Raw genomic sequence first — 27,987 nt, forward strand, 5'->3', positions numbered from 1 at the left:
TTTCAATCTGTCTGAAAGGTAGAAGGATTTGGAAGGACTGATAGAAAAAAAAGAAAATATTGAGCACTGACAGAGCCTTGGAGTGGAGTACAATGGGGGTACTAACTTCCTACTTTTGTCTGCAGATGTTCTGCCACAGTAATGACTCTGCCCTCCAAAATGAAATGGTCTACCTAACAATTGATGTAGATGATGAGAAGACATACCTGTCATTCCTCACGGATGAGGAAGGGAAAGTCCACTTCTCATTGAATACCACCAGCTGGAACAGCTCACTTGTTTCATTGAAGGTGAGCATCAGCCACAGGAAAAAAGATCAGTGAAGTAAGAAGGAATGGAAAGGAAAGTGGAAGACATCTGAGGTGTGAGACATAGGCTTCTGGCTCCTGATCTCATCTGACTATATCTGTAGAAGCATCTTTAATTACTCTCTGATTCCATCTTCCCTGAGAGACAGGAGGCTTTGTTGAAACAGTTCAGCTAAACACTAATCAAAGGTGCTCTGCTGTCTTGAGCTAGAGCATGATCCTAATCCACCTTTTGTATCCCTCTCACTTTTCTAAAAGTGAGTGACTTCACTAAAATCATTCTTTAATCTGACCACTTTCTCAGATGAAATCTCTCCTTTTGCTCTGGGATGTGCTGGAGATGGCTCAGCAGAACTGGCAGTTGACATCTGTCTTTGCTGAAGTCCATTTCACGTGGCTGCCTTCTCCCTGCAGCAGCACATATCTTATTCAGGCTCCACCTGGCAGGTAGCTATTCTTGACCCCCCTTTCAAAACCACACTTTGAAGCACTTGTATCCTCTTCACAACTTCTGAATTCATTGTTTCCATCCTGGCAGTGCATGTGTATTCCCACCATCTGCATTCTTGCAGATGGTATGGGATTCATGAGCCAGCCATGTGCCCTTGCAGTCCAGAAAGCCACCCATATCCTGGGCTGTATCAAAAGAAGCATAGCCAGCAGGTCGAGGGAGGTGATCCTGTCCCTCTACTCTGCACTGGTGAGAACTCACCTGGAGTATTGCATCCAAAGTTGGAGTCCTCAGTACAGGAGAGACGTGGATCTGTTGGAGCACATCCAGAGGAGGGCCACAAAAATGATCCAAGGAATGGAACACCCCCTCCTTTGAGATAGGCTGAGAGAGCTGGGGCTCTTCAGACTGGAGAAGAGAAGGCTCTGAGGTGACCTGGTAGTGGACAGGGGAAGCTAAAAGAAAGTAGAGGGGAGCTACAGGAAAGTAGGGGACAGACTCTTTAGCAGGGTTTGTGGTGATAGAACAAGGGAAAATGTCTTCAAGCTCTGAGAGGGTAGATTTAGTTTGGATATATAGAAAAAGTCTTTTACAATGAGGGTGATGAGGCACTGGAACAGGTTGCCCAGAGATGTGGTTGATGCTCTGTCCCTGGAGACTTTCAAGGCAAGGCTGGATCGTGCCCTGGGCAACCTTATTTTGCATTGTCCCTGTTCATTGCAGGGGCATCGGACTAGATGACCTTCAGAGGTCTCTTCCAACTCTAAGGATTCTATGATTCTATGACTCTATAATTTTATGTTTTCCCCTGAGGCAACAGTCTATCCATGGTGAAGTTCCCTAATTTTGTTTGGGCTCTGTAATCTTTTCAAGCAGGCTCTAGGTTTTGTTCATAGGCTCACAGCTATTATTCACAAAGTCCTAGATTCTCTGCAGGGAATAGAGCTTCATCGTGCAAAGGCTCTTTTGCTGCCTGTTATACTTCAGGGCATCTAATGAGAAATACTAAGTGAAAATTTGGGTGTTATATTTATGGTAGATGGTTAAAAGTTGATGTTGTGTGTCCTTACAAAGATATAGAAGGAAAAGGAAGATTGGGACAAAATATTAAACTTATACTTTTGCTAAAAGATATGTAATCTGCCAAGTAGCTCAGGTACAGTCTTAGTGTTTTCAGTTGTCTCAAGCTCTTGTCATGTCATACTGATTGCTTATTCATGTTCTTGTACTCTGAAGGGCACCTTCTACCTTGAAAATCACACCATGGACAATTTTGGGCAGAACTCAGAGATTGGGGAGAGCTTCTACTGGCTGAAACCTTTCTACTCTGAGAGCAACAGCTTCCTTGAGATCAAGGCCAGGAATGATGTGATGCCCTGTGATCAAGAGCAGAAAGTGCAAGTGGACTATATCCTTAACCAGAATAAACTCAGCTCTGGAACAGATCACATTGATTTCTACTATATAGTAAGCAAAGAAGACATCTGAATCTCAGGGCAAGACCATACTGCTATTTTGTCCTTTTCACAATAACATGTAGATACTATTAGGAAATGGTAAACTTATCTGAGGCCAGAAAAATTGCTTTGTTTCGCCCAGTGCTCTTCAACATTTTTCAGTGACCTAGACAATGAAATTTAGTGCACCCTCAGCAAGTATGCAGATGACACCAAGCTAAACAGTGCAATCAATACATTGGAGGGAAGGGAAGCCATCCAGAGGGACCTGGACAAGCTGAAGAAGTGGGCCCATGAAAACCTAATGAGGTTCAATAAGGCTAAGTGCAAGGTGCTGCACTTGGGCCAGGACAGTCCCAAGTATTTATACAGACTGGAGGAAGAACCCCTTGAGAGCAGCCCTATGGAGAAGGACTTGGGAGTCCTGTTGAATGAAAAGCTGGACATGAGCCAGCAGTGTGCGCTTGCAGCCTGGAAGACCAACTGTGTTCTAGGCTGCATTAAAAGAGGAGTGGCCAGCAGATAGAGGGAGGTGATTGTCCTCCTCTACTCGGTTCTTGTGAGGCCCCACCTGGAGTACTGCGTCCAGGTCTGGGGCCCCCAGCACAAGAAAAATGTGGAACTCTTAGAACGAGTCCAGAGGAGGTCCACTAAGACAACCAGAGGGCTGAAACACCTCTCCTATGAAGAAAAGTTGAGGGAATTGAGCTTGTTCAGCTTAGAGAAGAGAAGGCTCTGGTGAGGGAGACTTCACTGTGGCCTTCCAGTACTTGAAGGAAGCGTATAAGCAGGAAGGGGAACGACCGTTGATATGGGAGGATAGTGGTAGGACAAAGGGGAATGGTTTTAAACTAAGAGAGGAGAGATTTAGGTTAGATATTAAGAAGTTGTTTTTTATTCAGAGGATGGTGACATACTGGAACAGGTTGCGCAGAGAAGTTGTGGCTGTCCCATCCCTGGAGGCATTCAAGACCAGGCTGAACGTGGCTCTGGGCAGCCTGGTCTGGTGTTTGGCAAATCTGCCCATCACTGGGGGGCTGAAACTAGGTGATCTTTGAGATCCTTTTTAATCCAGGCCATTCTCCGATTCTGTGATTCTATTCTATTTCCTAGGTCCTGGGCCTTCTCCTAATCTCCAGTTGCTTTGCTAGCATTGTCTTGGTCTAAGCTTTAATGGCAGATGACTGCCATTTAGTCTAGTATTTATTATCTTCACATGGGTAGCATTGAAAGACTGGACTGGTTTCTATCCAATAGACTGCCCCAGCCTTCCAACTGTGTGAGGTAGCTGACCTCTCCTTGTCTGTATCTGTACAGGAAAAAAAATTGAAATTGCACATTGTATACTAATGTTCTGCAGAGATACATAAACACGTGCCGATGAAGTCCGCTTACAGAAAAGTGAATCCAAAGCAAGAGTCTGGCTACAACTTAGCTGTGATGTTTTGATTATCTGTTTCTGAACTGATGACTATCAGTTACTGAACTGGGCTCATTTTTAAGGTAAAAAAAAAATTTGTATCTTAGTAACATGAAGATCAGACTTCACTGGTGCTTAGTAACAGCTGCTCATGCTAGACTGAGATGTATTTCTGGCTACCTAAATAGCCACTTCTCATGGCCTAAAAAACACCTCTAAATTCCTTCCCAGAGATGCTATCAACTCTGCAGAAGAGCTTTTTAGGGCACGTCCTACCAGAAGAGCTTCTGTAACAGTATCTGTCAGACATTTCCTTCTCTCTCCTTTCATTCTGTTTACATTCTCATACTTGCAGAATTCAGGCCCTTCAATGGCTCTTCTCTTTGCTCTCCAGGTGATAGCCAAAGGCAGGATCCTTTTCAGTGGAAAGAAGCAGGTGCCAATCCCGCAGCATGAGAGTGAGTACCTCATGAAAGTTATGTGCACATCTCAGGAAAGTGTGACTGCCAAACAATGCCAAATACTATACGCGTTACTATTAACCGCAGGCAGGGGCTATTGAAAGAGTTGTTAGACTCTGTCCGCCTTATTAGATCAACACAGTTGCCATTATCATTGGTGCAGTGGCCTTCCAGGTGAGTGTCCTCCTCCAATCTTGTCTAGTTGATCTAATTCCTAACCTTGTGACTTTGCTGCTAGCTTATATCTTTGAGAAGATAAAAAATTTGTGTAGTTCATCTGCTTACATAACGTGCAGGAGGAGGGAAGAGAGATATTTTTGCCAACCTTGAGGATAGGCTACTATTTTACAATTACTGTTAATCTGCAGTCTGTGGCACTGTATGAAGTGTTCCTGTTTACAGGTAGAAAATAATGAATTCCCTCTTCTGATTCCTGTCTCAACTCAGCTGATTCTGAATGGCATGGATTCAAGTGAGTGCTTTTCCTCTCTTCTTTCCTGCATTGTACAGATCTGCATGGCTCCTTCTCATTAACTCTAACTATTGGTAATGACTTCCTGCCTGACATCAAGCTTCTAGTGTACACACTCTTCTTGGATGGACAAGTAGTGGCTGATATGGAAGAGTTTCAAGTAGCTAAGTGCTTTAGACACAAGGTGAGCAGAAATGCAAAATGGAAGAAGAGGACAATCACATCACTGATATTCTCCGGCCTGTTGTCGTTTCTGGTTCTGTTTTATCTTTAGTCAAAAGGTGTAAATTGGATATCTGCTATAACAGATGTCCAATATTTTTTGTCTGAGAAACAAAATAAATAACCCCCTTTTTCTCTAAATTCCTAGTTTTGCCCTGCCCTACATTGAGTGGCAAGCCCCTCCCAAGGAGTAAATCATGCCCCCTTGAACACTGTTTTCCCCCTATATTCCCCAGTGATCTGAAAATACAGTGTCCTCTATGCAAAGAGAACTCTGCCTGCCTAACTACTGAAGAATTCTCACTGCCTAGGCAGTCTTGAATCAGGGTAAGGGAATTATGACTGAGCTATTACCCTTGAGGTAAGGGAATTATGACTGAGCTGTGTACACTGCAGCCTCAGCAACCTTTCCAATGGTTTTCCAGGATAGACTCTCTCTGCATCTTATCCCTTCCTTATTCTCTTTCACTCCACTGTCCATACACCTAAGACTCACAGTGTACCACTCTCTAATGATAAGTGCCTGATCCTATCTCCTTTTGCAGGTGGAATTGGACTTCTCAAGCAAGCAGGAAGTCCCAGAGTCAAAAGTCAGTCTGAATCTCAAAGCTGCTCCAGGATCCCTCTGCTCTGTCCAATCTGTTGACAAAAGTGTCCTCCTGATGGAGAACGATACCCTAACAGCAGACATAGTGAGTACAGCCTGCCATGACTAGCACCCTAATGTCTGCCTGCCTTCTGTCTCCATGCTTTGACAAGAGTTTCCTGGAAGGAGAAGGCCTATAGGCCATTCCTGGGCCCAGATGCATTGTTATGTGGCTGCTCTGGCATTCTCCCTCTTAGGCCTTTTCTGGGTAGTTATGTGTTCTTCATGTTCCTAGTGCATCTGCCTTGTGCTTTGAATCTCTACCTGGAGAGTGATGGAAGCTGCACACCACTGCCAGGGTAGGTCAGGAGAGCAGCTTCAAAGAGATGCTGGTGCTTACTGCTTAGAGGAAAAGTGATTTCCTCACATAAACCTTCCTTTCTGTTCTTCTGTCTGCTACCAGGCAGAGAGGCTAAGCTAATTTTAAGTATGTTCTGAATTTTGAATAGTCTTGTGTGAAGTCAGGAGCTAGACTCAATGATCCTTGTGGGCCCTTTCCAACTCAGGATAGTCTATGATTAAAAAATCGATTTTATACTGGTAGGGCCCTCGTGTCCTTATATCCCAAATATTGCTGAATTGTAACTGTATGACTGCTCAGACTGAGCACTCAAGCAATTCTTTAGAAAACAGTAGCCAGAGGACAAAACCCATAGTGGCCATGAGGTGACTGGTGAAAAGTGATCAGGATTTTGCTGGCACCCAGGTGCATTTTGAGAATAATTCTGAGAAGATTTGAAGAAACTTATCCTTAAAGCAGTGCTGTGGTTCGATGGAATGAATTTAAGACTTAGAACAAAAACACTGCAAGAACTGAAAATTCAGAAGTGTACCAGAGATGATACACATGGGTATGCCTCATACAAACTTGTAAGATAAATTAGAATAGGCCAGCCTGTTACAAAGAAGCCTCATCCAAATCTAGAACGACTTATTGCAGCTGTAGGTAGGCACCTCAGTGTGATCTAGTGTTCTCTTTTAAAGGAATGCTGTTCTAAGGCACAGCACTTACTTCTAACAGATATATTAAGTAATACTTATGAAATTTATAAGTCAGATATGCCAATGCCTTGCACTCAAACTGAGATGTGTCGTATCCAGATTTTGCACCCTAGAGTTAAAAGGCTTGAACTGCCAGAAGTGAAGATCTTGAGACTAAGGGTTTCTTGCCTACATCTACTCCTTGGGCCTCATGTTCTTAAGCATAAGATGGGTCAGTGCCAACTTTGTCAACTATGGAGCTTTATGAAGTAAAATATAGGGCTATAGTCCAAATATTTGGCTCATTCACACAATCTTGTTGGCCAGTTCCTCATAAAGACCTCTGTTTTTCTTTTGCAGTTATATAAGAAGTTCTTCGAGAATGACAGTTTTACAATTGGAGGACGAGGGTTCCCTTATCACCTGGAAGACTTTGATGCATATCCCTGTCTGCCCCAGAAATCCAATCTCACTAAAAAGACTCAGATGGGAGCACCGTGGTACCAAAGTGATGCTGATGTTTTTAATTTGTTTAAAGTGAGGCTCTTCGCTTGTATCAAACTTCTCCTGAACCAGTGATTGCCACTATGCCATTCTGAATGCCTACAACTATTTAGTCTTAGTAAACTTCAGCTTCCCTGTCATTCATTGCTACAAGTTATCTGTGTCATGTTTTAATCCAGTGCACCTGCACTCACTTGGGGATTATGGGGAAAGTTAAAATTTAGGAGTAAGGACAGTGCATTCCTCATGCACTGCCCAGAGTCGTAGAATAATAGAATGGCATGGAAGGAACTTTAAAGATCACCTAGTTCCTACCTCTTTGCCATGGTTACCAATCACTGGATCAGGCTGCCCGGGGCCCCATCCAACTTGGCTTTGAACATGGGACATCCACAATTCTAGGCAATCTGTTTTAGAGCCTCACCACACTCTGAGGAAAGAATTTCTTCCTAACATCTAGCCTACATATCCCCTCTTTTAGTTTAAAGCCATTTCCCTTTGTCCTACTACTATCAGACCACATAAAAAATCGGTCAGTTTCCTGCTCATAAGCTCCCCTCACTTACTGGAAAGCTAGAATGTGGTCTCCCCAGAGCCCTTCTCTTCTCCAGGTTGAATAATCCCAACTCCCTCTGCCTTTCTTCAAGGGAGAAGTGTTTCTTCCTTTGATCATCTTTATGACCTTCCTCTTGACCTGCTCCAACACCTCCCTGTCTTTCTTGTGCTGAAGGCCGTAGACCTGAATGCAGTACTCCAGACAGGGTCTCACAAGGGCGGAGTAGAGGGGGACAATTAGCTCCCTCGCCCTGCTGTCCATGCCTCTTTTGATGCAGCCCAGGATACAGCTGGCCTTCCAGGCTGCAAGCACACACTGCTGGCTCATGTCCAGTTTCTTGACAACCAGAACCCTCAAGTCCTCGTCCGCAGGGCTGTTCTCAATATCTATGTGTATGTATACAAGCAGAATTTTAAAGAGTTTCAGCTACCAACAACTGCCTTATTAAACTTGTTATAACATGAAAATGTATCTGAAGATATTTTCAACATTCCTTATTGCCTGTTATTTACCACTGATTTACTCTCTACTGTTTTCCCAGCTACTGCGCATGAAAATATTAACCAATACTAAAATCAAGAAACCAGTTTCCTGTATGCAACAAAACTTTGAGAGAAAGATGTTGTCTAACGAAGACGGTGTTGTGGGTAAGGAATGAAAATTTCAAACTCATTGAGTGAGGGGACTCTCCTAATCCCAGCCAGGCTGCTGCTGAGATATCTGACTTCTACCCTGCTGTGTTTCTCTTTTTTATGTGTATGAAAGAAATTATGTTTGTGTCCAGTCTAGGTAACCCAGTTAATCAATAATAGTTAAAAGCTCAAATCTATGTCCCTTATTAGCTGTCCTTGGGTTCTGTAGTCTTCACAGAAAATGTAGCTTGTCTCCACAATTATATTCACAGATTTCTTAAAATGGTGTGACTCCAATTAAGTATTCTGTCTCCTTCATATTCCACACCATAATTTGCTGGATTTGTCAGTCTGTGCCTCAGACCAAAATCCATTCACCTCTCTCTCCCTAAAATCGTTTTCCCTAAAGATACAGGCTCTGTGACATACTGAAAAGCTAACCCTGTATACACAGATAATTTATGGTTTGTGCTAGATTGCCTATGAATGAAGAAGTAATTTCACCTGTTGTGACTTATACTGTTTTCTGATGTATTACTTGCTTTTCTGCAGACAGTTATGTTATTCATGCCAATCTTGTACCTCAGTCAGATGACACAGAGAAGCCCAAACCACGGACATATTTCCCAGAAACTTGGATTTGGGATTTGGTCTCTGTCAGGTTGGTAATAGCCTCTGCCTGCCTTTTTCAGAGATCTTTGGAAACTTCTGACTACTTCTAATCAAGTTCTCTCTCTCTTTCTGCTGTAGTGGTGAAGGTCAAGCATCTCTCCAAGTTACTGTACCTGACACTATTACAGAATGGAATGCCAATATCTTCTGTGTTGCTGATAGTGGCTTTGGGCTTTCTCATTTAGCTACACTTAGAGTCTTCCAGCCTTTCTTTGTAGACCTTTCTCTGCCATACTCTGTGATCCAAGGAGAGATTTTCAGCCTGAAAGCCATCGTCTTCAACTACCTCAAGGACTGTATCCAAGTGAGTATTTCCCAGTCCCATATCCTATTTTAGAGCAAGAGTACGAGCCTAAAGGCAAGCTATTAGTTATATACTGGTATCTAGGACACAAAGAACAGTCTCATCTTTTGTGACTCATGATTTAGTTCCTTTGATCAGTGCCTGATGCTAATTCTGTGACAATGTATGTTTGTACGCCTCAACACACTCAGGTGCACACCACCCTCATAGAGACTCCAGAACTAAAGGTGGATGCCTGTCCAGGCTGCCAGTTCACCAGCTGCCTCTGTGCCAACGAAGCAAAAATCTTTGCGTGGAATGTGACAGCCACTAGACTGGGTGAGGTTAAGCAGAGGGATGTTTGGTAGCTTGTGGGAGGAGGTGTGACATTTGCCTGCCCCTTTGTCTGGTCCCATCACCTGTATGTACAGAACTCTGCTGCAAGTGCTCAGTGATGCACTCTTGTGCTTCTTGCAGGCAAAGTGAATGTCACTGTGAGCAGTGTGGCAGAAGATTCGCATAATCTGTGTGATAACAGGGTTGCTGTGACACCGCTGCAAGGAAAGACAGACACAGTGATAAAACCTTTGATTGTGAAGGTTAGTCAGATCAATGATGGAGAATACCTGGGGACAGTGTGTTCTCCCATGAAGCTATTAGCAAGAGGAAGTTTAGATCTTTCTTGGAAACAGACAGGCCTACAGAGGCATGGAGACTTCCATTCCTACCTTCTGAACTACTCTTTCTCCACCTGCAGCCAGGAGGCATACTACAAGAGAAGACCCAAAATGCCTTTCTCTGTGCTACAGGTATGGAACATAGTTCACTGACTGCTATCAGGATGGAAGGGATGGAGAGCTACTGCAGGTACCCAGAGGTGGGGGGAATTTGTCCAGGAACAAGCACCTGTGCCATACCTGAGAGAACAACTGTAGTTTCTTCATATCTATCTTCTGCCTGGCAACATTTCTTTATGAGGCAAATATTTTCAGATCTCAGCTTATGTGACTGAATTTCATACTCAGTCTCATGGGGTCCCCTTCGGGTTGTCTCGATTGAGTGAGATAATTTTTCTAGTGAGTAAATTTCTGGCTTTTCCCTTCCTTAGATAACACAGTCTCTGAAGAATTCTCCCTGACTCTGCCTGAAGAAACACTGGAGGGATCTGGCCGAGCCACTTTCTCTGTGATTGGTGATAAAGGCTTTCCTTGCTCTTGGGTCCTAGTGGGAAAAGATTGCACAGTGCTTTGGCCTTAATATGGCACCAATCCAGTTCCTCATAAGATAAACTGAAGAGTGTAATGATGGCCTTAGAAATATGTATCAAGTAATCTTTTTCAGCAATTATTCCTCTCGTATGGAAGGATCTTATGTGATCCCCAGGTGTCTGGAGAAGAAGGATCAAAACATGATATCTCCTCTTGATGTCTCTCAATCATCCACCTAAAGCAACCAATAACATCCCTCCAGTTTATAATCTGGCTTGCCTCTATAATTCTTTTCCCTCCTTGGTACCTCAAGAGTGACAGTTCTCTTAACATTTCCTCAGATCTCCTCAAGTTTTGCATTCCCTGCCTCTTCCCAGAATTATACATTCTTTCTTTGCTATTCTGGACTTATTCAGGAAGGGCAGGAAGAAATCTAATTGTGATATTACACACATCAGTTTCACGAGGACCTCTTTTTCAGGATTCCAGTAGAGCTTAGAGAAGGCAGGAGTCCTTTCATTTTATATCGCTGAATACTTTTCTTTCTCCTTACCCTCCACCTCAAATTTTAGGGGATATCATGGGCCCAGCACTTCAAAATTTAGATCAGCTGCTTAAGATGCCTTTTGGCTGTGGTGAACAGAACATGGTTCAGTTTGCGCCAAACATCTTCATACTCCAGTACTTGAAGAAGACTAAACAATTGGACCCAGAAATTGAAGTTTCAGCACTCTATTGCCTGAGAACTGGTAAACATTTTCCTTCCTACTATTCTCGGGGGGGGGGGGGCAAAAAAAGGTGCTGTAAATGTAAATCTAGTGTGGAGCACTTGTTTAATGTGTGAGTGCAAGACAAGAGTGGAAGCAATGTCAGATCTGTGCCAAAGAAAGATATCACTGAGTATAAGGAAAAGGTTTCAAGAAAGGTAAATCATCTTTTTGAAGAATCATTATTTCTGTCTCAGGATATTACTGAAGAACTAAGCCTATTTTTCCCAAAAGAGTGTAGGTAATTATTTCCATTATACTGTGATGCCTGTATTTCATTCTGTTATCAGTCTGATGCAGATACAGTTCGTTGTGGAAACAGGGCAACAGTTACTACTAAATGAAATAAAGGGTGGCCATAGCAGATAAATAATTTAGTTAGTTTTTGCTTATGTCTGATATAATTCAAATTTAATACAGTGCTAGTGTCTTATTTTGCAAAGTACACCATATTAGGATTTCTCTTTGTCCCTTCTGAAAAAAGCCTTCTTAGCCACTCCTACTGATCTTTCTATTCACAGGAAGGTGTCAATTAGTGTTGCTTGAAGAATGTGGGGAGGTGAAATGGCTGAGTATGTCTCTACTCTGCAAAATCAGTTAGTAATGTAGAGCAGCTGCATGGCACACTTCAGTGATGCTGTGCAACTTTTTCTTGTCACTCTGATACTGTGGGATGCTCAAGACATTGTGATATAGTAAGTTTGGCTCAATGTCTCTGTAGGAGCTGGTGAAGTCTCTTGCTGTAAAAGCCTTCTTCCTACATTAAAAGCACAGTTTGAGATGGTACATGTTTTCACACTAAGAGTTGCTTTTGCCCCTGTCTTCATAGGTTATCAGCGTCAGCTGCTCTACAAACATGATGATGGCTCCTACAGTGCCTTTGGGAAGTCTGACACCCAGGGCAACACATGGTGAGTGGCCAGAGTTGGAGCTGTCATCCCAAACCTAGCATCCATTCTATTTCCTGGATGTGACATATGTGCTCTGCCCACAGGCTGACAGCTTTTGTGGCCAGGTCCTTTGGGCAGGCCAGCTCTTACATTTACATCAGCAAAAATCATGTGCAAGATGCTGTGCTCTGGCTGCAGAAGCATCAGTTATCCAACGGTTGCTTCCAGAGTGTGGGGAAGCTCTTCAATAATGACTTGAAGGTATGACTAATGGCAATGGAAGTAGGAGTGGGAGAAACACGATATGGGGACGGGGTCACTTCTCCAGGCTCTTCTGCTGTGCACAGTAGCACAAAGCATGGTTTAACTCAGTCAGACATATTCCCTGAGCAGAATGAAGTACAGCCTAGAACAACATGCATTTCCTCTACATGAGTTTTTAATCTCTACTGGGCATTCTCTTTTTTTTTCCTCTAGATAAATGGCACCATGACTGATTGTGCCAAGGCACATTAGGGGTACAGGGAGATATATTTGTATTCTATAGTGCTTGTACAAAAAACTCTGGCTGGATTGTCTCTCTTCTCGCGCATTATGATCCACAATAAAGACTCCAGATCGGCCTAACTTTGTGCTTTAACATGGAATGATCTGAAGACACTGTTGTCCCTTCACTGCCCTCCAAGTATTATTTTTCCTGGAGCCTGGCACTCCTAGATTGATCCCTGCACTGTAGCTGGAAATGCACAATGAACATGCCCTGATGTTCAAGTACAAAACAATTGGATGTAGTGCAGAAGTACGTGGGTTCATGTGTTCTGTAAAGGGAAAAATAATCAAGACTGGTCAGATTGCAAAGTCACCCTACTAAACACAAGGCACAGCTTGAAATAAAAGTCTGACATTTTAGCAAAGTAAAGGGCTCCCTTCCTCCTCCCTCCCTTCCTTCATGCAGTACAAACTAAAACCAGAGTGTACAGATAGACTATCCTTGTCTGATTTCCACTCATTTCTCAAAATGGGTTTTCTATTTGAATAGATGTTTTGGGGCACAACAAAGTTCCCTCTCTTTACACTTCGAAGTTTCTGCTATCAGTATGAATAATGCCTCACAGCATCATTTATGATGCAGTCTCGTCTCCTCTCTAAGGATGCTGGCAAAACTTTGCTGGGAATGCTTGTCCTCTGAAGGGAAAGGAGACTCTTGGGTTCCTGTTTCCCCTTGTTAACCTGTAGCTTCTCACAATCAACTGATTTGTATGCAAACTCACATCTTGTATACAAATCCTGCATCATAAAACCTTTGTTCTAGTGTTTACTTGTAACATATTAAAAAAATAAATCAATAACTTACCACCATATCAAGAATGCCCACAGGCATGCTACTATACTCTGGTAGTTATGTTTTCCATAGGCAGTTTCAGTAGTTAAACAATGACAGTTCACATAATGTTTGAAGGCAAGCAATGTTCATTTTTGTCTGTCTGTGTGATTTACAGGGTGGCGTGGATGATACACTCTCATTAACAGCCTATATCACTGCTGCCCTTCTGGAGCTTCAATTGGAGAAGAATGTAAGCCACATTTGAACTCTTTTAGGGCCTTTTAACATGGATAATGTGTTCTTACTGTCATTGATTTGCAGCAAGCAGAGCATCTGTGATTCCCAACTAATCTTAGGGGAGCAGTTGTCACTGAAAATGATGCAGGGCTTACAGGGAAAATCTAGCTGTAATACTTGAGGATTGTTGATATATTGGGAAATTTACTTTCAATTCCTTTCTCAGGATACAATGCTGAATAATGCCTTACGTTGTCTTAAGAATGTTACGTTTGATGAGACCAGCCTTTATGTCAAGGCCTTGATGGCTTATGTATTCACGCTGACTGAGGATGTGGAGCTGAGACAGGAACTTCTGGATAAGTTAGAGAAAGAAACTGGTAAGTTGTTGCCTTTCAAAGATTTGGATTTCTTCTCTTTGGATTCACAGAATCACAAAATTGTAGGAGTTGGAAGGGACCTCTGGAGGTCATCTAGTCCAACCCCCCTGCTAAAGCAGGTTTCCTAGAGTAGACTGCAGAGGAAAAAGTCTAAATGGATTTTGAAAATCTCCAGGGAAAGAGACTATGGAACCTCTTTAGTTACCTTGTTCCAGTGCTCTGTCAGCCTCAAAGTAAATAATTTTTTTCTCATGTTAAAATGGAATTTCCTGTTTTCCAGTGCCTCCCATGATAGTCTACCCCTTAATTCTTATCCATAAGTTTTCAATTCATTCACAATTCACCCCTAGAGAGAACTCAATACATTCCTGTTGCTCTCTCACATAAAGAACAACTCTACCACCTTGCCTTGCTGACTTATCTTTCCTAAAAGGTACATAGACATCCATGACAACATTCTAGTCATACAAGCTGTCCCACCATGTCTTCACGATCGCAGTGAGAATATGGCCCTGTGACAACACACAGATGTCTAGTTCCTCCAATTTATTTCCCATGCTGTGCACATTGGTCCCTGGTCTCTTAAAGTCAACCTATGCATTCTCCACTGTAATGTGAGCTACAGTTACAATCTGAGAGCTGATATACTCACAGCATATCACTGAGGAAGCAGTGCCTGAATACATAGTAATAACAAGTGTGGCTTCCTCATCATAGCTTGGAATATGGCATATGAAAACTAGTTCATCTCTGTTACCACTAAAGTGACATAGCTTTGAGTATACACACAACTGAATAAAACCAGGACTGCACTTTTAACAAAAAGCTTGTGTTCGGAATCAATCAGTTTCTAGCAGAACTGTTTCTTAGAAGAATGAGAATTTGGGATCACATCTGCAGCCTGGATCTCTCTGTGCTTCCAGAGGAAGAATTGGAGTCTAACATATTTTTCAGAGAACAAAAACCACTGGAGAGTTTGGCTTCTGTATTCTGAGTTTCTCCAGAAAGTTGCAACCATTTCTGGTGTTGTAAAAGAAACTGCCACTCCTCCAGATATAGAAGAGCAGGATGAGCTAATGTTCATCAGGGTCTAAAGTTCTTCTCTTCCACACTTTTTTTTTTTTTTTTTTTCCCTATGCATCAGCAGAGCGTCTGACATCAGATTTCAGTAGTAAAGAATCTTCTTCTATGATTGAGATAGTAGCCTACATCCTTCTGGCTCATGTTTCCAAAACAGATTTTGCCATCAATGAAAGTGCAGCCAGCAAGCTTGTGCACTGGCTCAGTAAACAAAGAAATGCTCTTGGGGGATTTGCTTCCACACAGGTAACAATCTGGGGAAAGCTATGGGGGAAGAAGAGAGATACTGTACATAGAGTGATACGTGTGTGTCATGTGTGTGCATGTCTCTCCAGATCCATCCTTTGCAGAGAGGCATACATGAGTCCTGCTTGGGAAGGGGAATGTTGCGGGGAAGGTTTTTGTTTGTTTGTTTGCTTTTTCATGGGATCACCCAGGACTAGAACTGCTAGTCCCAGGACTGAGAAGCCATGCTCACCACATACAGAAGTCATCCAGAAGCCTGTGAACTCACTGGCATATACCCTAGTTGTATCAGAGCACGATTCAGGGCCACTAGACGTGTATTTTTCCCTGTTGTGCCTGATTTAGAGTGCTGGATTTTATACTGCTTTACTGCATAGGAAAGTGAGTTTCTCTTTACCTTCAGGATACAGTCGTTAGCCTGCAGGCCCTGGCTCAGTATGCAGCCCTGATTCCTCGTGAGGTCAGAGATGTAAAGGTAACAGTGAAAGGTAAAGAGGCTTCTCCACTAGAGTTCCATGTGCACCAAAATAATAAACTAGTCTTGCATCAAGCATCTCTCCTTGAAGTCCCGGGGATGTACACAGTACAGGCAACTGGCAGTGGCTGTGTCTACATACAGGTGAGTATATACAAAAAACAGAGCTGTTAAGTTTTGCCACTAACTCTATAAGTGAGGTTTTGATCTAAGCAAATGCTAGAGCCTCAAGTTCTGTATAGGATTTTGCTTCTTTCTCTTTATAGGCAGTGTTTTAGCTAATGTGCTTTTTCAAGCCTTTTTTTTTTTTTCCCCACCCGGTAAAAACTGAGACAATGTTGGACTGAATGAGACCTTGGATTACAGATATCTGAGCCTTCAAAATTAGGGCTACGTTTAGAGGCTATATGAGGCCCTGTGGGCTCAACATAGCATATGTGGACAGAAAGAACAGCTGGAGCAAGCTGTGTTAGTTACTGGTTATCAGTTTGTTAAAAGCTGGATGCACAAATAGACCTTTGGCTCATGCAGGAAAGTTCTGGAGTACTTGACAGACATTGTTTCTTTTCCACCAGAGCACTCTCTACTATAACATCCCGCCACCAAAAACTGAAGTTGTCTTCCTCCTGGATGTGGGAACAGTAACACGAGAATGTGATGGTGTCAGGAAACAGTTTGACATCCACTTATCTGTTAGGTATGGGATTCTCTGATGCTTTTCCTCCACCAGAAAACAATGAGAGCTTCCACAGTATGACCAGAACCCCCTAAATATCTCCTATTTTTTGGCAAACACTGGGACAGACTGCCTTCTCTGCAGATTCGAAGAAGATAATGAAAAGAGAGTTAAGGCTTGGGAAAGCAAGGGAACACATTGGCAGTGGTTTCCATAGCCCAACTATCTCAGCACAGTGCAGCACAGCAGTTCCTAGAGCACTGGCAGATGAGACAGCAGTATTCTCAAGAACCAGAGTTCCCAGCACAGGGAGAATTTGGAGGCATGGTCTGAACCAATGTGTCTTGATTCGTATTCTCCATGCCCTACTGTCCTGAAAGAGAATTATGCCAATATCTTCCTTTTATTGGATGAGAAGATAAGAGAATGGGAGACCAGTCCACTGTTAATCAAAGATAACTTCCATCTCACTACAGGGCAGTGTGTACATTTGCTGCAGTCTTTCTCCATATTGAGCTAGATGGGGCAATGAGATTTTTTTCCCCTTTATGTAAGTGGCTGTGCTTTCATATCACTGTAGAGCAGAACAGAACTTGGACTAAAGTTTATCATGATATTCTGTAAATGTTGTGATGAGTTCCCCAGCTAATGTGTTTCTCTCCTGCCTTTTTTTTAGTTACACTGGGGACCGTGTAACCAGTAATATGGCCCTAGTGGAGGTGGATATGCTGTCAGGGTTCATTCCTACGAAAAAGTCTGTGAAAGAGGTAAGACTTTTTCCTCTGGCCTTCCCGAAGGCCATGAAGATGTACTTTCCAGATGTATTTCAGCCAGAAATACCCAAACCTCTAAGAACTGCTGGAGTATAATAGTTACTAAGAAGTTATCTTACTTTATTTAGTTAGTTAATTAAATAAACTAAGCAAGTGCAGATACAGCGAGCTATTCCACAAAGCAATTTTCTACTTACTGAACTAATCGTAATTTGTCATATTTAGTAGTAAGAACTATTTTGAGGTAAGAAGCTAGAAAGGAGTTGAAAAACACCTCATTAGAGCTATCTGGGGTGGACTGAAATTTCTCACTGCTGTCATTTGGAGGAATACTCCATAAAGCATTGTTGAATCCCATAGAATTATTCGGTGACATGTTTCATTGTTCTTGGAGATAACTAGAAGATCCATCATGTTTTCCTACTTAATGGCTTTACCTTTGCTACAAATGCTTAAAGTAGAATCATAGGTAAAGGACATTTGTTCCAAATCTAAGAAAGTCTTTTGTGTGCTCCTAGCAAATACAGGTCCTTACAGGTAGAGAATGCAGGGTCTCCCATGGCTAGGCTAAGTGCCATAATCAGCAGTGGTGTGCTGACAAATATCAAGCTATATGTGAGACATCAGGCAAGGCTAATGAGCTGATGCTAACAAAGCACATTCTCTTGTCTTCCTGCACAGTTGGAGAATGTACTCTTGGTGAAAAAGGCAGAGATAAAACCAGACAAAGTCATAATCTACTTGGAAGAGGTAAGAGGAAGAGCGCATAGATCTGCTCTGTCAAGTAGTACTAAAGTAGTTGCTGCACAACAGAAATACTTTGTTTTGAGACTCAGCAGTATTTTGTGTTGGGACTTTAGAGATCAGAAAATACAAATCTCTAGGCTAGTCATACAACTCAAAATTGGCATAAGAGAAAGAGGATGAAAGAATCTGAAGAAGTGGAGAAAGAAATCTTTGATGCAGAGGGAATGAACTTGGAATGCAGATGACTTTGAGATAGTCAGTGTCTGTTCTTCTCTCTAGCTGGACAAGACTTCTCTGAATCTTAAGATATCAGTGGAACAAGATATTGAAATAGAGAACCTGAAACCAGCCACAGTGCATGTCTATGACTACTATAAACCAGGTGAGATTTCATAGGCATTGGTGAAGAGTCACTATCTTACCTCCCACTCAAACACAGTGCAGTCTATGTCATTTGTTCCACTTAGGTCCTTTAGTCCAGTGTACTTCCTCCTTCAATTTCAAACTTGGGTTTTCTCCGTACAGAACTTCTACATTTAAGTTTCAGAATCACTTTCTTTTCTGTTCCTTGAAGAGAGACTGCTGGACACTGAGGTTATGTTTTGGGATGGATATTTAAAATGTCTGCTTTTTTTAAAAAAGTTGTTCTAACTTCAAGTTATGTCTCTGTGGAAGGAAAGATTCTCTGTCAGTTTACCATGTCTTCTTTCACTCCTTAGCTCTCTTGAAAATATTTAGACATTTATTTAAAATCAGTGTTACATACTGTCACCTTAATCAATCAGAAAGCAGAATTAAGTTCTATGCTTTTCAGGTATAGTGTGACAGTCCGGCCAACAAGTAGGTCCTGTCATGTCCCAGAGGATAATAGGAAAATAATTTCTTAGCCTGTTAACTTAAGACTCATGTTGGAGTTTTTGAAAGCAGGCAATATTTATTTTTGTCTCTGCCTACCATGCATGTTTTGTACAAAGTATCTTCAGCCTATATACATTACTTGTGCTACATATGCAAATGTTTTCCCAGGCAGTAGATACGTATTCAATACTTCTCCCAAAATCATTAACATAGGATTCTGCCTCCTTGCATATGATGAGACTTTTGAGGTGGTGGTCTTTTGGAGTCTCTGTTCATTGTCAGTAGTCTTCCTCTGATTGAACCTGGTCTACACAGACACTCAGTTAGCTTCTTACCTTGATTGCACAATAGTTTCACAAAACTGTAATCTGATTCAAAGCAGAACTTTCCTTATCTACTTGGTACAAAGAGCAGACTCTTCCCCCTATCTAAACAAACTACTGGGGTATCCATTAAAGAGCATTAGCAAGTTTAACGATATCGCTACAACTTGTATCAGTTCCTTGAAGCTCTAAATGAACTAAGCCCAGAGAACCTCAATTCATTCTCGGCCTCTACCTCTCCACACTCAGTATGAGACAGCATACAGAATAACAAGAATTATTTGAAAAGAATTTGAGAGCAGTATGCAAAAGTACCACTGGAGATTTAGAAAGCTGAACCATAGGTCTACATGTTGTATACTGAATTCCGTTCTTGCTCTCCCTTCCCATACCATTTCAAGAAAAAGAGGAGGATTCTTAATTCAGTCTTTGCAGAAATAAGTACTGTAGCCTCGTATGCTCTCTCTTTGCTATCTCATCTTTCACCATAATTTTTGTCCTTGTTATAAAACAGGAATATACTGATTATTAATAAAAAAAAACAAGGCGATTGGGAAAACCTACCAAAAGGTTTTCTCTTTAAAAAACATCCTTCTATTATGTAAGTCACTCTGAAAGTAATGCCTCCTATTTGTATCCATGGAAACTAAAACAGATACAAAGAGCACAATAATACTAGTTGATAGAGCAAATCCTTAGCTACAAAACACCATTTTCAATATAGTCACCACCATTGGTTGTGCATTTTTCCAGTGGTGAACAAGAGCCTGCATGCCACACTCATAAAAAACTGCACCATCAGAGGTGATCTACTGTCGTCGTCCCCAGTGTTGAAATGCATCGCCCACTACCTCACCACGCTAACATCTGATGTTTGATTTCCATAACCATTCAGCAAGTGTCAATAAATATCAGTGAGTGCAATTTTTTCTTAATGGAGAAATCAATTCCACACCTTTTCTTCATATGCACTTCAGTGTCAGATGCCTTTTGGCAGACTGCCCCTCTATTGCCCCTCTGTCACATGGCAACAAAATGTAACAATATTGGCGGCAAGTTTCAACCTCAACTGCCATACCACCACCATCTGCCTCTGACATTGTGAGCCAACATAATAAAATAGGTGGCATTACTTTTGGATTATCACACTGCATAATAGGATCTTCTATAGCCGGAGTGGAGACAAATAAAGGAAAATTCTAGACATTTTTCTGTTCCTATATTCATGCTCTAAAGAGGGGAAAATAAGAAGAGTGGGATGGTTGTGTTAAAGAGAATTATTTTAGTATGTAGTTCTGCAACTCACTACGCATTCTCTTTTTGCTCCTACAGATGACCGTATAGCAAGAGAATACAATTCCCCTTGCAGTTCAGGTTAGTGTTAATAGGCTTTCAAGATGGGAATGTCTGAAACAGCCGGAACTGAGCACTGGCCGTAAGCAAGCAAAGCAGCCACTTCTGCTCTGTCTTTAATTCTATCATGTGCTGATCAGACTGCAGTTTGATTTGGAATCTACTGTACTAGTTGGTGGCACTATTTCTAATCCAGATATGCAGACCAGGGCTTGAACATACTATGGAGATGATATTAAATGATCTATTTTTATCCCATTTCCATATATCCCTCATATCTGCAGCTCTCAAAGCATCCCAAATCTGAATGCAACTGGAAGTGCCTATGTCAGTGACAAAAGGATATTACAACTCATTCTCCACAACTTCTTGACCCTTTGATTTGTTCATGAATATTCATCATGCACTATGCTTTATGCTTTTTCTTTCTGCAGATGTTTAGATCAAAGATTCTGAAAAGAACACCATGGTTCTGGAACCAGTAATCTGAGTTTCCTGCTTTCATAAGGAAAACACCATTACTCTGGCTCTCCTGCTGTACACACTTTTTCTCTGTTGGATGCACCCTCTTTCATTTGATGCCCTTATTTTCTGTGTGAAACCTGAATTGATATGCAGTAGTTTGAGTTCAAGTGAAATAAACTATGTGAAACCTGAAAAGAAGGCAGTGACTTCATAGTTTATTAAATCTGCACAGAATTCAGGGTCTGAAAAAAAATAAAAAAGAGAAACATTTCTTAGATCAGATATACATATTTTTCTTTTGGTCACAATATTGGCTTAAGTATTCATCTCCTCCCTCCAACCATCTCTGGACTACCTTCTCAGTTGAGCTAACGCAATAGATTGTTTGCAATCAAACTCCAAGGAAAAAACAAACAAACAAACACACACACACACCAAACAAACAAACAAACAAAAAAAAAAAACAACACAAATATTTTTAACCTTCATCATGGTCCTCTGAATCATCTTTCTGTCACAGCTGAAGAGTAAGAACAGGCAAAGAGAGGCCAAGGGAGAATTACATTACCAGTTCTCCAAATAACTTTATAATGGTGATGTATGAAGGGAGGCCATTAGGTCAAAATAATCCTCTCCAAATTCTCTGTTCAATTCTGTTGTGTAGCCTCATGTTTGTTACTATTTCTTATGTCAAGCAGGAATATTTTAGAAATTCTTTGAGGGCATGATCCTTCAGAGCACACTTTCAGATGCCAGTTCCATTCCAAAGTCTCCAGGATTTTCTTTCAGAGCCAACTGCCTTAAAAAAATAGTCTGCCGAGCCATACAAAAGAAGGGCTAAATATGGGTAGGTTTGTGGAGTTCCTTTTTATGTCTGGTTTATCCTTTTTTACGGAAGTAAATGTTAGTAATCTTCTTTTTGAGATGTAATTTCCTTTCATAAAAATTGTAGAGCAAGATGTGGTGATGAACTCTGTTTGCACGTAGGATAATCTGCTGTAGAAATTTCATGCAAACAGACTACGTTAACAGATGTTACTATTGTGTCCATGACCTTCCCAAGGATATGGCTGTTTCACTTTCCTGATGACAGGGCAAAAGGAGTACTGATATCCTTACAGCTTCCCCTATATACCTGTGTTGCAGCAATATATTAATATTAGCTTAGAGAACCTCAGAAAGCTATCAGATCATACTATGGCTAGAGGGTACACTGACAACTGTGTTAAAGACTGTTGTCTGTCACCAGCTTGTAGTACTAGGACTCTGGTATTGCAGGATGGAAGCAAGGGTCACAATTAAGGCTCTATGGCAAATGCTGGGGAAAGCTATTATCCTCCTTTGTGCAAAGTTTGTTAGGCCTTACATAGACTACTGTGTTCAGCACTGATACTCTCCTAGTATAAGATATTGATAAACTAGTGAGAAAGGTTGTCAGGGGCTAAAGCACAGGTTGTCTGGAAAAGAGAAGGCTTTGTAGGGGACTTAGTAGCAGCCTTCCAGTACTTACAAGGAAGTTTCCAAGCAGGCAGAAACTGGTTCTCCATGGTAGTGTGTGATGGGAGAAGGAGAGACAGCAGACGTGAAATGAGATATTCAGCCTGGAAATAGTGAGAACAGGCAAACATTGGAAATGGTTGAAGATCTTGTACAGTCCCTGTCCTTGTAGGTTTTCATGACCTGACTGGATAAAACCCTGAGCAACCTGGTCTGATCACACAGTTGATTCTAATTTGAGCAGGAGGTTGGGTTATAGACATCCTGTGGTTTTGATATAGGTAGGTTTGCTTAGCAATAGGGATTAGTACATTAGTTTAAGAACCAGTGTGTTAGCTTAGCAAAAGGAATCCATAAGTGGTAGTTCTAAAACTTTCCATTTCAGCTTTAGTAGGTGAACAGGCTTGTTTTTCCTCGATAATTTTGCACTGGGAACATAATAGAATATTTTATCTTTTGCCTCAATGATTTTGCCTCACGAGAAGTACTGGAGTCACAACAGAATACTTCTATATTTTGTCTCAAAATGTGTCAGGACATTTTCCTTGGGTTCTACATACATTGTTTTTAAAAAGTGTCTCACTATGGCCCGATAAGCAATGGAAATCTTCCAAACTGGGGAAAAGTAGGTGGAAGTGAGACAAAGGTTTCAGTGATTAAGCTGATGGTGAAAAAAGGGGAAGAAATAGGTGGGTACTCAACCACCCTAAATACCGCTGAGTATGCCCAAAGAGATATGAGCACATATCTGTGAGTTCCTGAAAAAGAATGAATATGTATGCCAATGTACTGCATAGGCATGCAAACTCTTGTTCATCACTGGCTAATGGTGGTGACTATGTTGAAAAATAGTGTAGTTGAGCTTATGAAATAGTATTATTATGCTCTCTGTATGTGTTTGTTGTGCTTTTATGATTTTTTTTTACCAGTATTCCACATCACAACATCATGTAATACACTGGGAGTTAAAGAGTTAATGCTGCAGTTCCATGGACTGTTGATACTTCTGGGTACCTGTCTCACAAAAGAAGAACTACAGCTCCCAGAAATCTTCATTATTCCATTTCCATTAAGAGGGAAAGATAAAACTGGGAGTTGCAAGACTGCCTTCTCTTTTTCTGCTTTTTCTGCAGTGTGTGCTTCCTAGCCATCTTGTCTACAGCATTAGAGTAATGCCTGGAGTTTTGGACACTCTCATTTATTTGTTTATTAGCTTCAATTCCAATTATATTGCATTATACTGTGTTATTTTGCATTTTGGTATCAAATTTAGTAAATTAGTTTTCTCCCTTAGCTTGTTACTGCTGTTTTGTTTTTAGGCCCATTTCCCTACCTTTTCCCTTCCCCACCTTTCCTCTTCCCCAGGGCATGAGTCTGTGGATCCCTTCACCCTGTTGGTGAATGAAACTAGGCCAAACCAGGCTGGAACTGTGACAATGCTTTAGTTTCCATGGAAATAAATAGAAGACATTACTTTCAAAGCAATGTAAGTAAATTACTACTCTGCTTGGCAGTTTCGGAGGGACTGCAGTGTCACTTGAGAGAGCACAGAAATGAAGAAGACCTTAGAAGATGTCCAGTAGTTGCCCACCCAGAACATCCAACCTCTGTCCTTTCCTGGGGACAAAAAGCAGGCCTCTTGGCAGTGTCATGGTGCACAGTCTCAACCTTCAGGTGAAGCAATCTTTTTGGATACCAATAAGCAATTGTTCTAGAAAGCCACCCAGGAAAGGGCTGGCAAAGAAGGATGATCTGCAATGGAGGAAACTTTCCTGGTACTCTGCAGTGCTGTGGAGGTGATACTGTGGCTGTACTTCCAGTGTCAGGTCTGGCAGGCTAACAGTTCCCTGCTTACACAGAGAAACCATGCTACCTCCTTTCTTTCCTCTTGTTTGATTGCTGGCTCTTTCTGGCATCTCCATTAATACTGTCAAGAATAGCATTAGTTTCATGGGAATACTGCACTGGGGCAGCAGTGCAGGGAAATGTTAGAAGCAGAGAGATTAAGCTCACCTGCTCAGCGTGCTGCTTTGCCCTGGGGCTGCAGTGCTCAGATCCATAGTACTCCATCCCTGGCCTTCCATTCCCTCAGCCCCTCTCCGGTAGATAAGCAATCTTGCCACCTAGTGTCTGAATGGGGCAGGTAAGTAAGGAAACGAAGGGTGCAAAACATGAGTACAGAAAGATGTTTTCAGGGCATGGTTTCAAATCAGGCTGGAGTTGCACAGCAGCAAATGATGGGCTAAGGAATTTGGCAAATCAGAATGTTGAAAAAGAACTGAAGTAGAGCAAGCTTCCCTAAGATAGGAGTACAGTAGATGTCAGTGAGGCCTTTGCCTGTTGACACAAATATCTGGGACCAAAGTAAGCAGACAGTATATGCGCTGGTTTGGTGACCTGAATGTTTCTCAACTCTGCTGACTGGAGAATAGGTGCTGCTTATTCTTGGTGATATCAATTAGAAACAACTTTCAAGTATGAATCAAGAAGACGATGTAAAGCTTTGTTTAAACTAGGCCTCAAAGATAAAGCAAACAGATAATTTTATTAAGGAACAGAAACCACGGGAACACAGTGTTGTGTGAAGATAAGGTAGAGTTGCTGTTGCAATATCAGCAGAAACCCATTTGGCTACTACCTCTCTAAAGGTTAAAAGTTCACAGTGAGGAAGACTTCAAGCCTTCAAAAGCATGACGACTAGCCTTCATCAAATGACCATCAGGTAGAGCATAGACACCCCTTCCAACATTTTAGAGCAGGTGCAAAAGGCTGGAAGAGTATGTTAACGAGTTCCCAGAAACTCAATGCATATGTAACACATTTTGGGGAAATCTGATGACTATGTATGTACTTTGCTTTTAAATGTATATCTATGTATCCCCTCAGTATGCATGTTTGGTGGGGCAATCCCCCATGCACCCAGTGCTGTATTAAAGAAATCTGCTTCACATAACTCATTGGCATGCCAAGTTATTCTACCGAGTTTCTTGATTTCAAGTGCCGGAAAAGAACCTCTGGTATGTGTAAATGAAGTGAAACACGAGTAGCTGACAGATGGCCAGGTGACTTACTCCCATCATAGCAGCTTTCAAGATTTGGTTTCCCAGATGGCTTGGATGAAATGGGGAAACTTCCTGTTTCTGCTCCAATAAGTTTGCTCCATCATCTTTATCCCAAAAAGAGACAGGGGAGAGTCTTAAACTTTCTTTATTCGAATAAGGGGAGACTACATTGGGGCATAACCCTGTAAGGTCTCTCAAAGTGCTGAGGGACACAGCCCCTCTTTTATCCCTGTTCTCCGACACTAGGGAGCCCTCCCCCCTTTCCCCATTGGGTGAGGTACTCGGGGTTCACATTCTTCTCAATTTGCCTATCAGCCATTCCCCCCTCTCCAGTAGGTATTCCCTTTTGTTTCCTTTGTTTATACATACTTTGTAATCTGGATTCAGAGTTTGTTGTTTTGCCCAACTAGAACTATCTTTGTATCCTGTAAAGTCTATCAATATTTGTTCTGCCCAGCAAACAAGACTCACAAGCAGGTACTTAGCTAGCATCTCCTGGCATATACTTGCAAAATAAGTTGGTTTAATCAGATCGTTATGATTGAGAAAAGCTTTTTTTCAGCTTTTTCTTTTTCTTATTTTGCAGGGAACCCCTTATCCTTCCCTTGTTCTTCCCAAATTTTATTTTGCAAGGACACTTTATCCTTGTTTCTCCTTCACTTCCTATAAAATTTTAACACAGTACAGAAAGCAGCTAAAGGCAATCTGGTAAGTGACATCTCAGCTACAAAAGGATTTTTTTCTGGGGAAAAAAAAAAAAAGAAAAAAAGAAGTGTCTTAAAAGGAATGAGAAAGAAGCCCCTTAAAAAGGAGGATTTTAGCATGCTAGATAGCCTCAAATGAGTTCTGACATTGTTAGGGAGCTGTTATCAAAAATAAGTAGCACACTTAAAGTCTATGCATGTAGAAGATGAACAGATAGGGCTCAGTTGAAGCATAATGACTTTATGAGTATGGGTTACTTGGGCCTTTGTGAATATTTGCCAGTGTTGTGCAAACAGGATTGAAAGATCACACTGCTTCCACTGAGTCAGAAGTGGTCAGTTTCCTAAGCCTTCACAAAGTGTTATCACAGGGTTTATTTTCACTGAAATAAACCCTAATACACAGGACAGGTGTATGTATCCCGAACACATATCCAAGCTTAGAAAACCCTTTGTGTCTACCCTTAATAGAATATTCGGTAGGTATCTGCCTAGATTTTGGGCTTCTTGTACAGCCACAAAATCAAACAGAAAACAACCCTCCTTCCCTTTCTGTAAAGGAGAACCCTCAGTGTCACTTTAGGGCTCAGGAGTTCCTGGTCACTCCAATTCTCTTGCTCAATTACTTGGCAATCTCTTCTGAAAGCATGCCTACTTTAAGGGACTGCTGTGTATTAGTCTATATTCAACTGACATTATTTAACTTGGAGACAGAGTAACATGCAATAAATCTGCCTTTCTTATTTATCTCATTTTTAGCCCCCCAAACAGCAAAGAAATACAAAACTGTAGAGCTGTACTTTGGAATAATAAGGTTTGTTATTGGGAAATGTTGTACAATATACAGATCCTAAAGTTTATTCCAAGACTTTCTTCTCCTTTTTGAAGTAACAGTAACAGGCTTTTAAAATAGCTATTATTAAGAACTACGTGAGATTCCATGGTTTCATCTCATCGTCTGTACTTCCTCCATGCAAGGTAAGCATGCTTTTAGATTCACATGCAGTGGCTTGCTAACTTTAAATCTTATTCCACAGGTTACATTTCTGCTAAACTCAAACAGTTACATTAATCTGTATCAACTGTCAGGTAAAGCCAAGACATCTGATACATGATTTTTTTTTTAAGCTTGAAGAGATTTTTTTAAGAATGCCTGAATTTCTTTTGTTAACCTCATCGGATTTACTTTAAGGGTAAAGGATCTTGACTTACCTTTGACATTCAGAGGCTCTTTTCCGGACAACAGTCTACAATTTGTGACTTCTTGTGTTGTACAGTTTGACAGATAACATCTCAAAGTGGGCTTACTCCCACTCTGCCTAGAGAGTCATGCAGTTGAAATGGATGATATGTTGATAAGAAACTTAGTTTATACTGTCCTGACAGCCAGACCCAGTAACACCTGGAAGTCTATTCATATGTATCAGCTTTTGTTTGTTGATCTGCTTTTCCTTTCATATGCATTTCACGTTTCAAAGTAAGTCGAGAGGAGAACTGTGCCTTCGGGTACTGCAGGTTCCTGGTGTTAGCTCCTTGGACATAGGCAAAGCATTCTGATCTTTCCTATGTTTTTTAGCGTCCCAGGTAATGTAGGGAATAGAAAGGTGAATTGGCACGCATTGGCCTGTCTTCTTCTGTAGAATGGGAAACAAAGATGAGGGGATTTGTGGTTGCAGCCTCTCTAGTATCTCTGCTTGCATACAAGGACAGCCCTAGTTATGGTAGGATGCAGATTCTTAACAGGATCAATTATGCAGGAAATAAAATACAGGGCAAGGAATGGAGAGATGGTGGTTTATAAAGACTTATAAGAAATGCAGGGCTAAAAAAGATTAGAAGAAGACCTACAAAACAGAG

General features: G+C 41.5%; 1 protein-coding gene across 1 annotated transcript; it reads left to right on the forward strand.

Moving 5' to 3' along the window:
- Positions 1 to 1,940: 1,940 nt before the first annotated feature.
- On the forward strand, positions 1,941 to 21,065 carry LOC104915655 (alpha-2-macroglobulin-like protein 1). Its single transcript, XM_085234663.1, has 25 exons — positions 1,941 to 2,226; positions 4,031 to 4,094; positions 4,608 to 4,753; positions 5,337 to 5,483; positions 6,779 to 6,955; positions 8,020 to 8,125; positions 8,663 to 8,771; positions 8,861 to 9,086; positions 9,278 to 9,404; positions 9,543 to 9,664; positions 9,823 to 9,874; positions 10,174 to 10,257; positions 10,846 to 11,022; positions 11,870 to 11,951; positions 12,035 to 12,191; positions 13,430 to 13,504; positions 13,718 to 13,871; positions 15,016 to 15,197; positions 15,601 to 15,816; positions 16,248 to 16,369; positions 17,025 to 17,115; positions 17,803 to 17,871; positions 18,148 to 18,250; positions 20,382 to 20,423; positions 20,837 to 21,065. Exons 1-25 carry the CDS (start codon positions 2,023 to 2,025, stop codon positions 20,842 to 20,844), a joined length of 3,042 nt encoding a protein of 1,013 aa, XP_085090789.1. The 5' UTR covers positions 1,941 to 2,022; the 3' UTR covers positions 20,845 to 21,065.
- The last annotated feature ends 6,922 nt before the right edge of the window (positions 21,066 to 27,987 follow it).

The sequence above is a fragment of the Meleagris gallopavo genome, chromosome 1, assembly GCF_905368555.1.
Source record: "Meleagris gallopavo chromosome 1, MGAL_WU_HG_1.1, whole genome shotgun sequence".
Classification (NCBI taxonomy): Eukaryota; Metazoa; Chordata; class Aves; order Galliformes; family Phasianidae; genus Meleagris; species Meleagris gallopavo.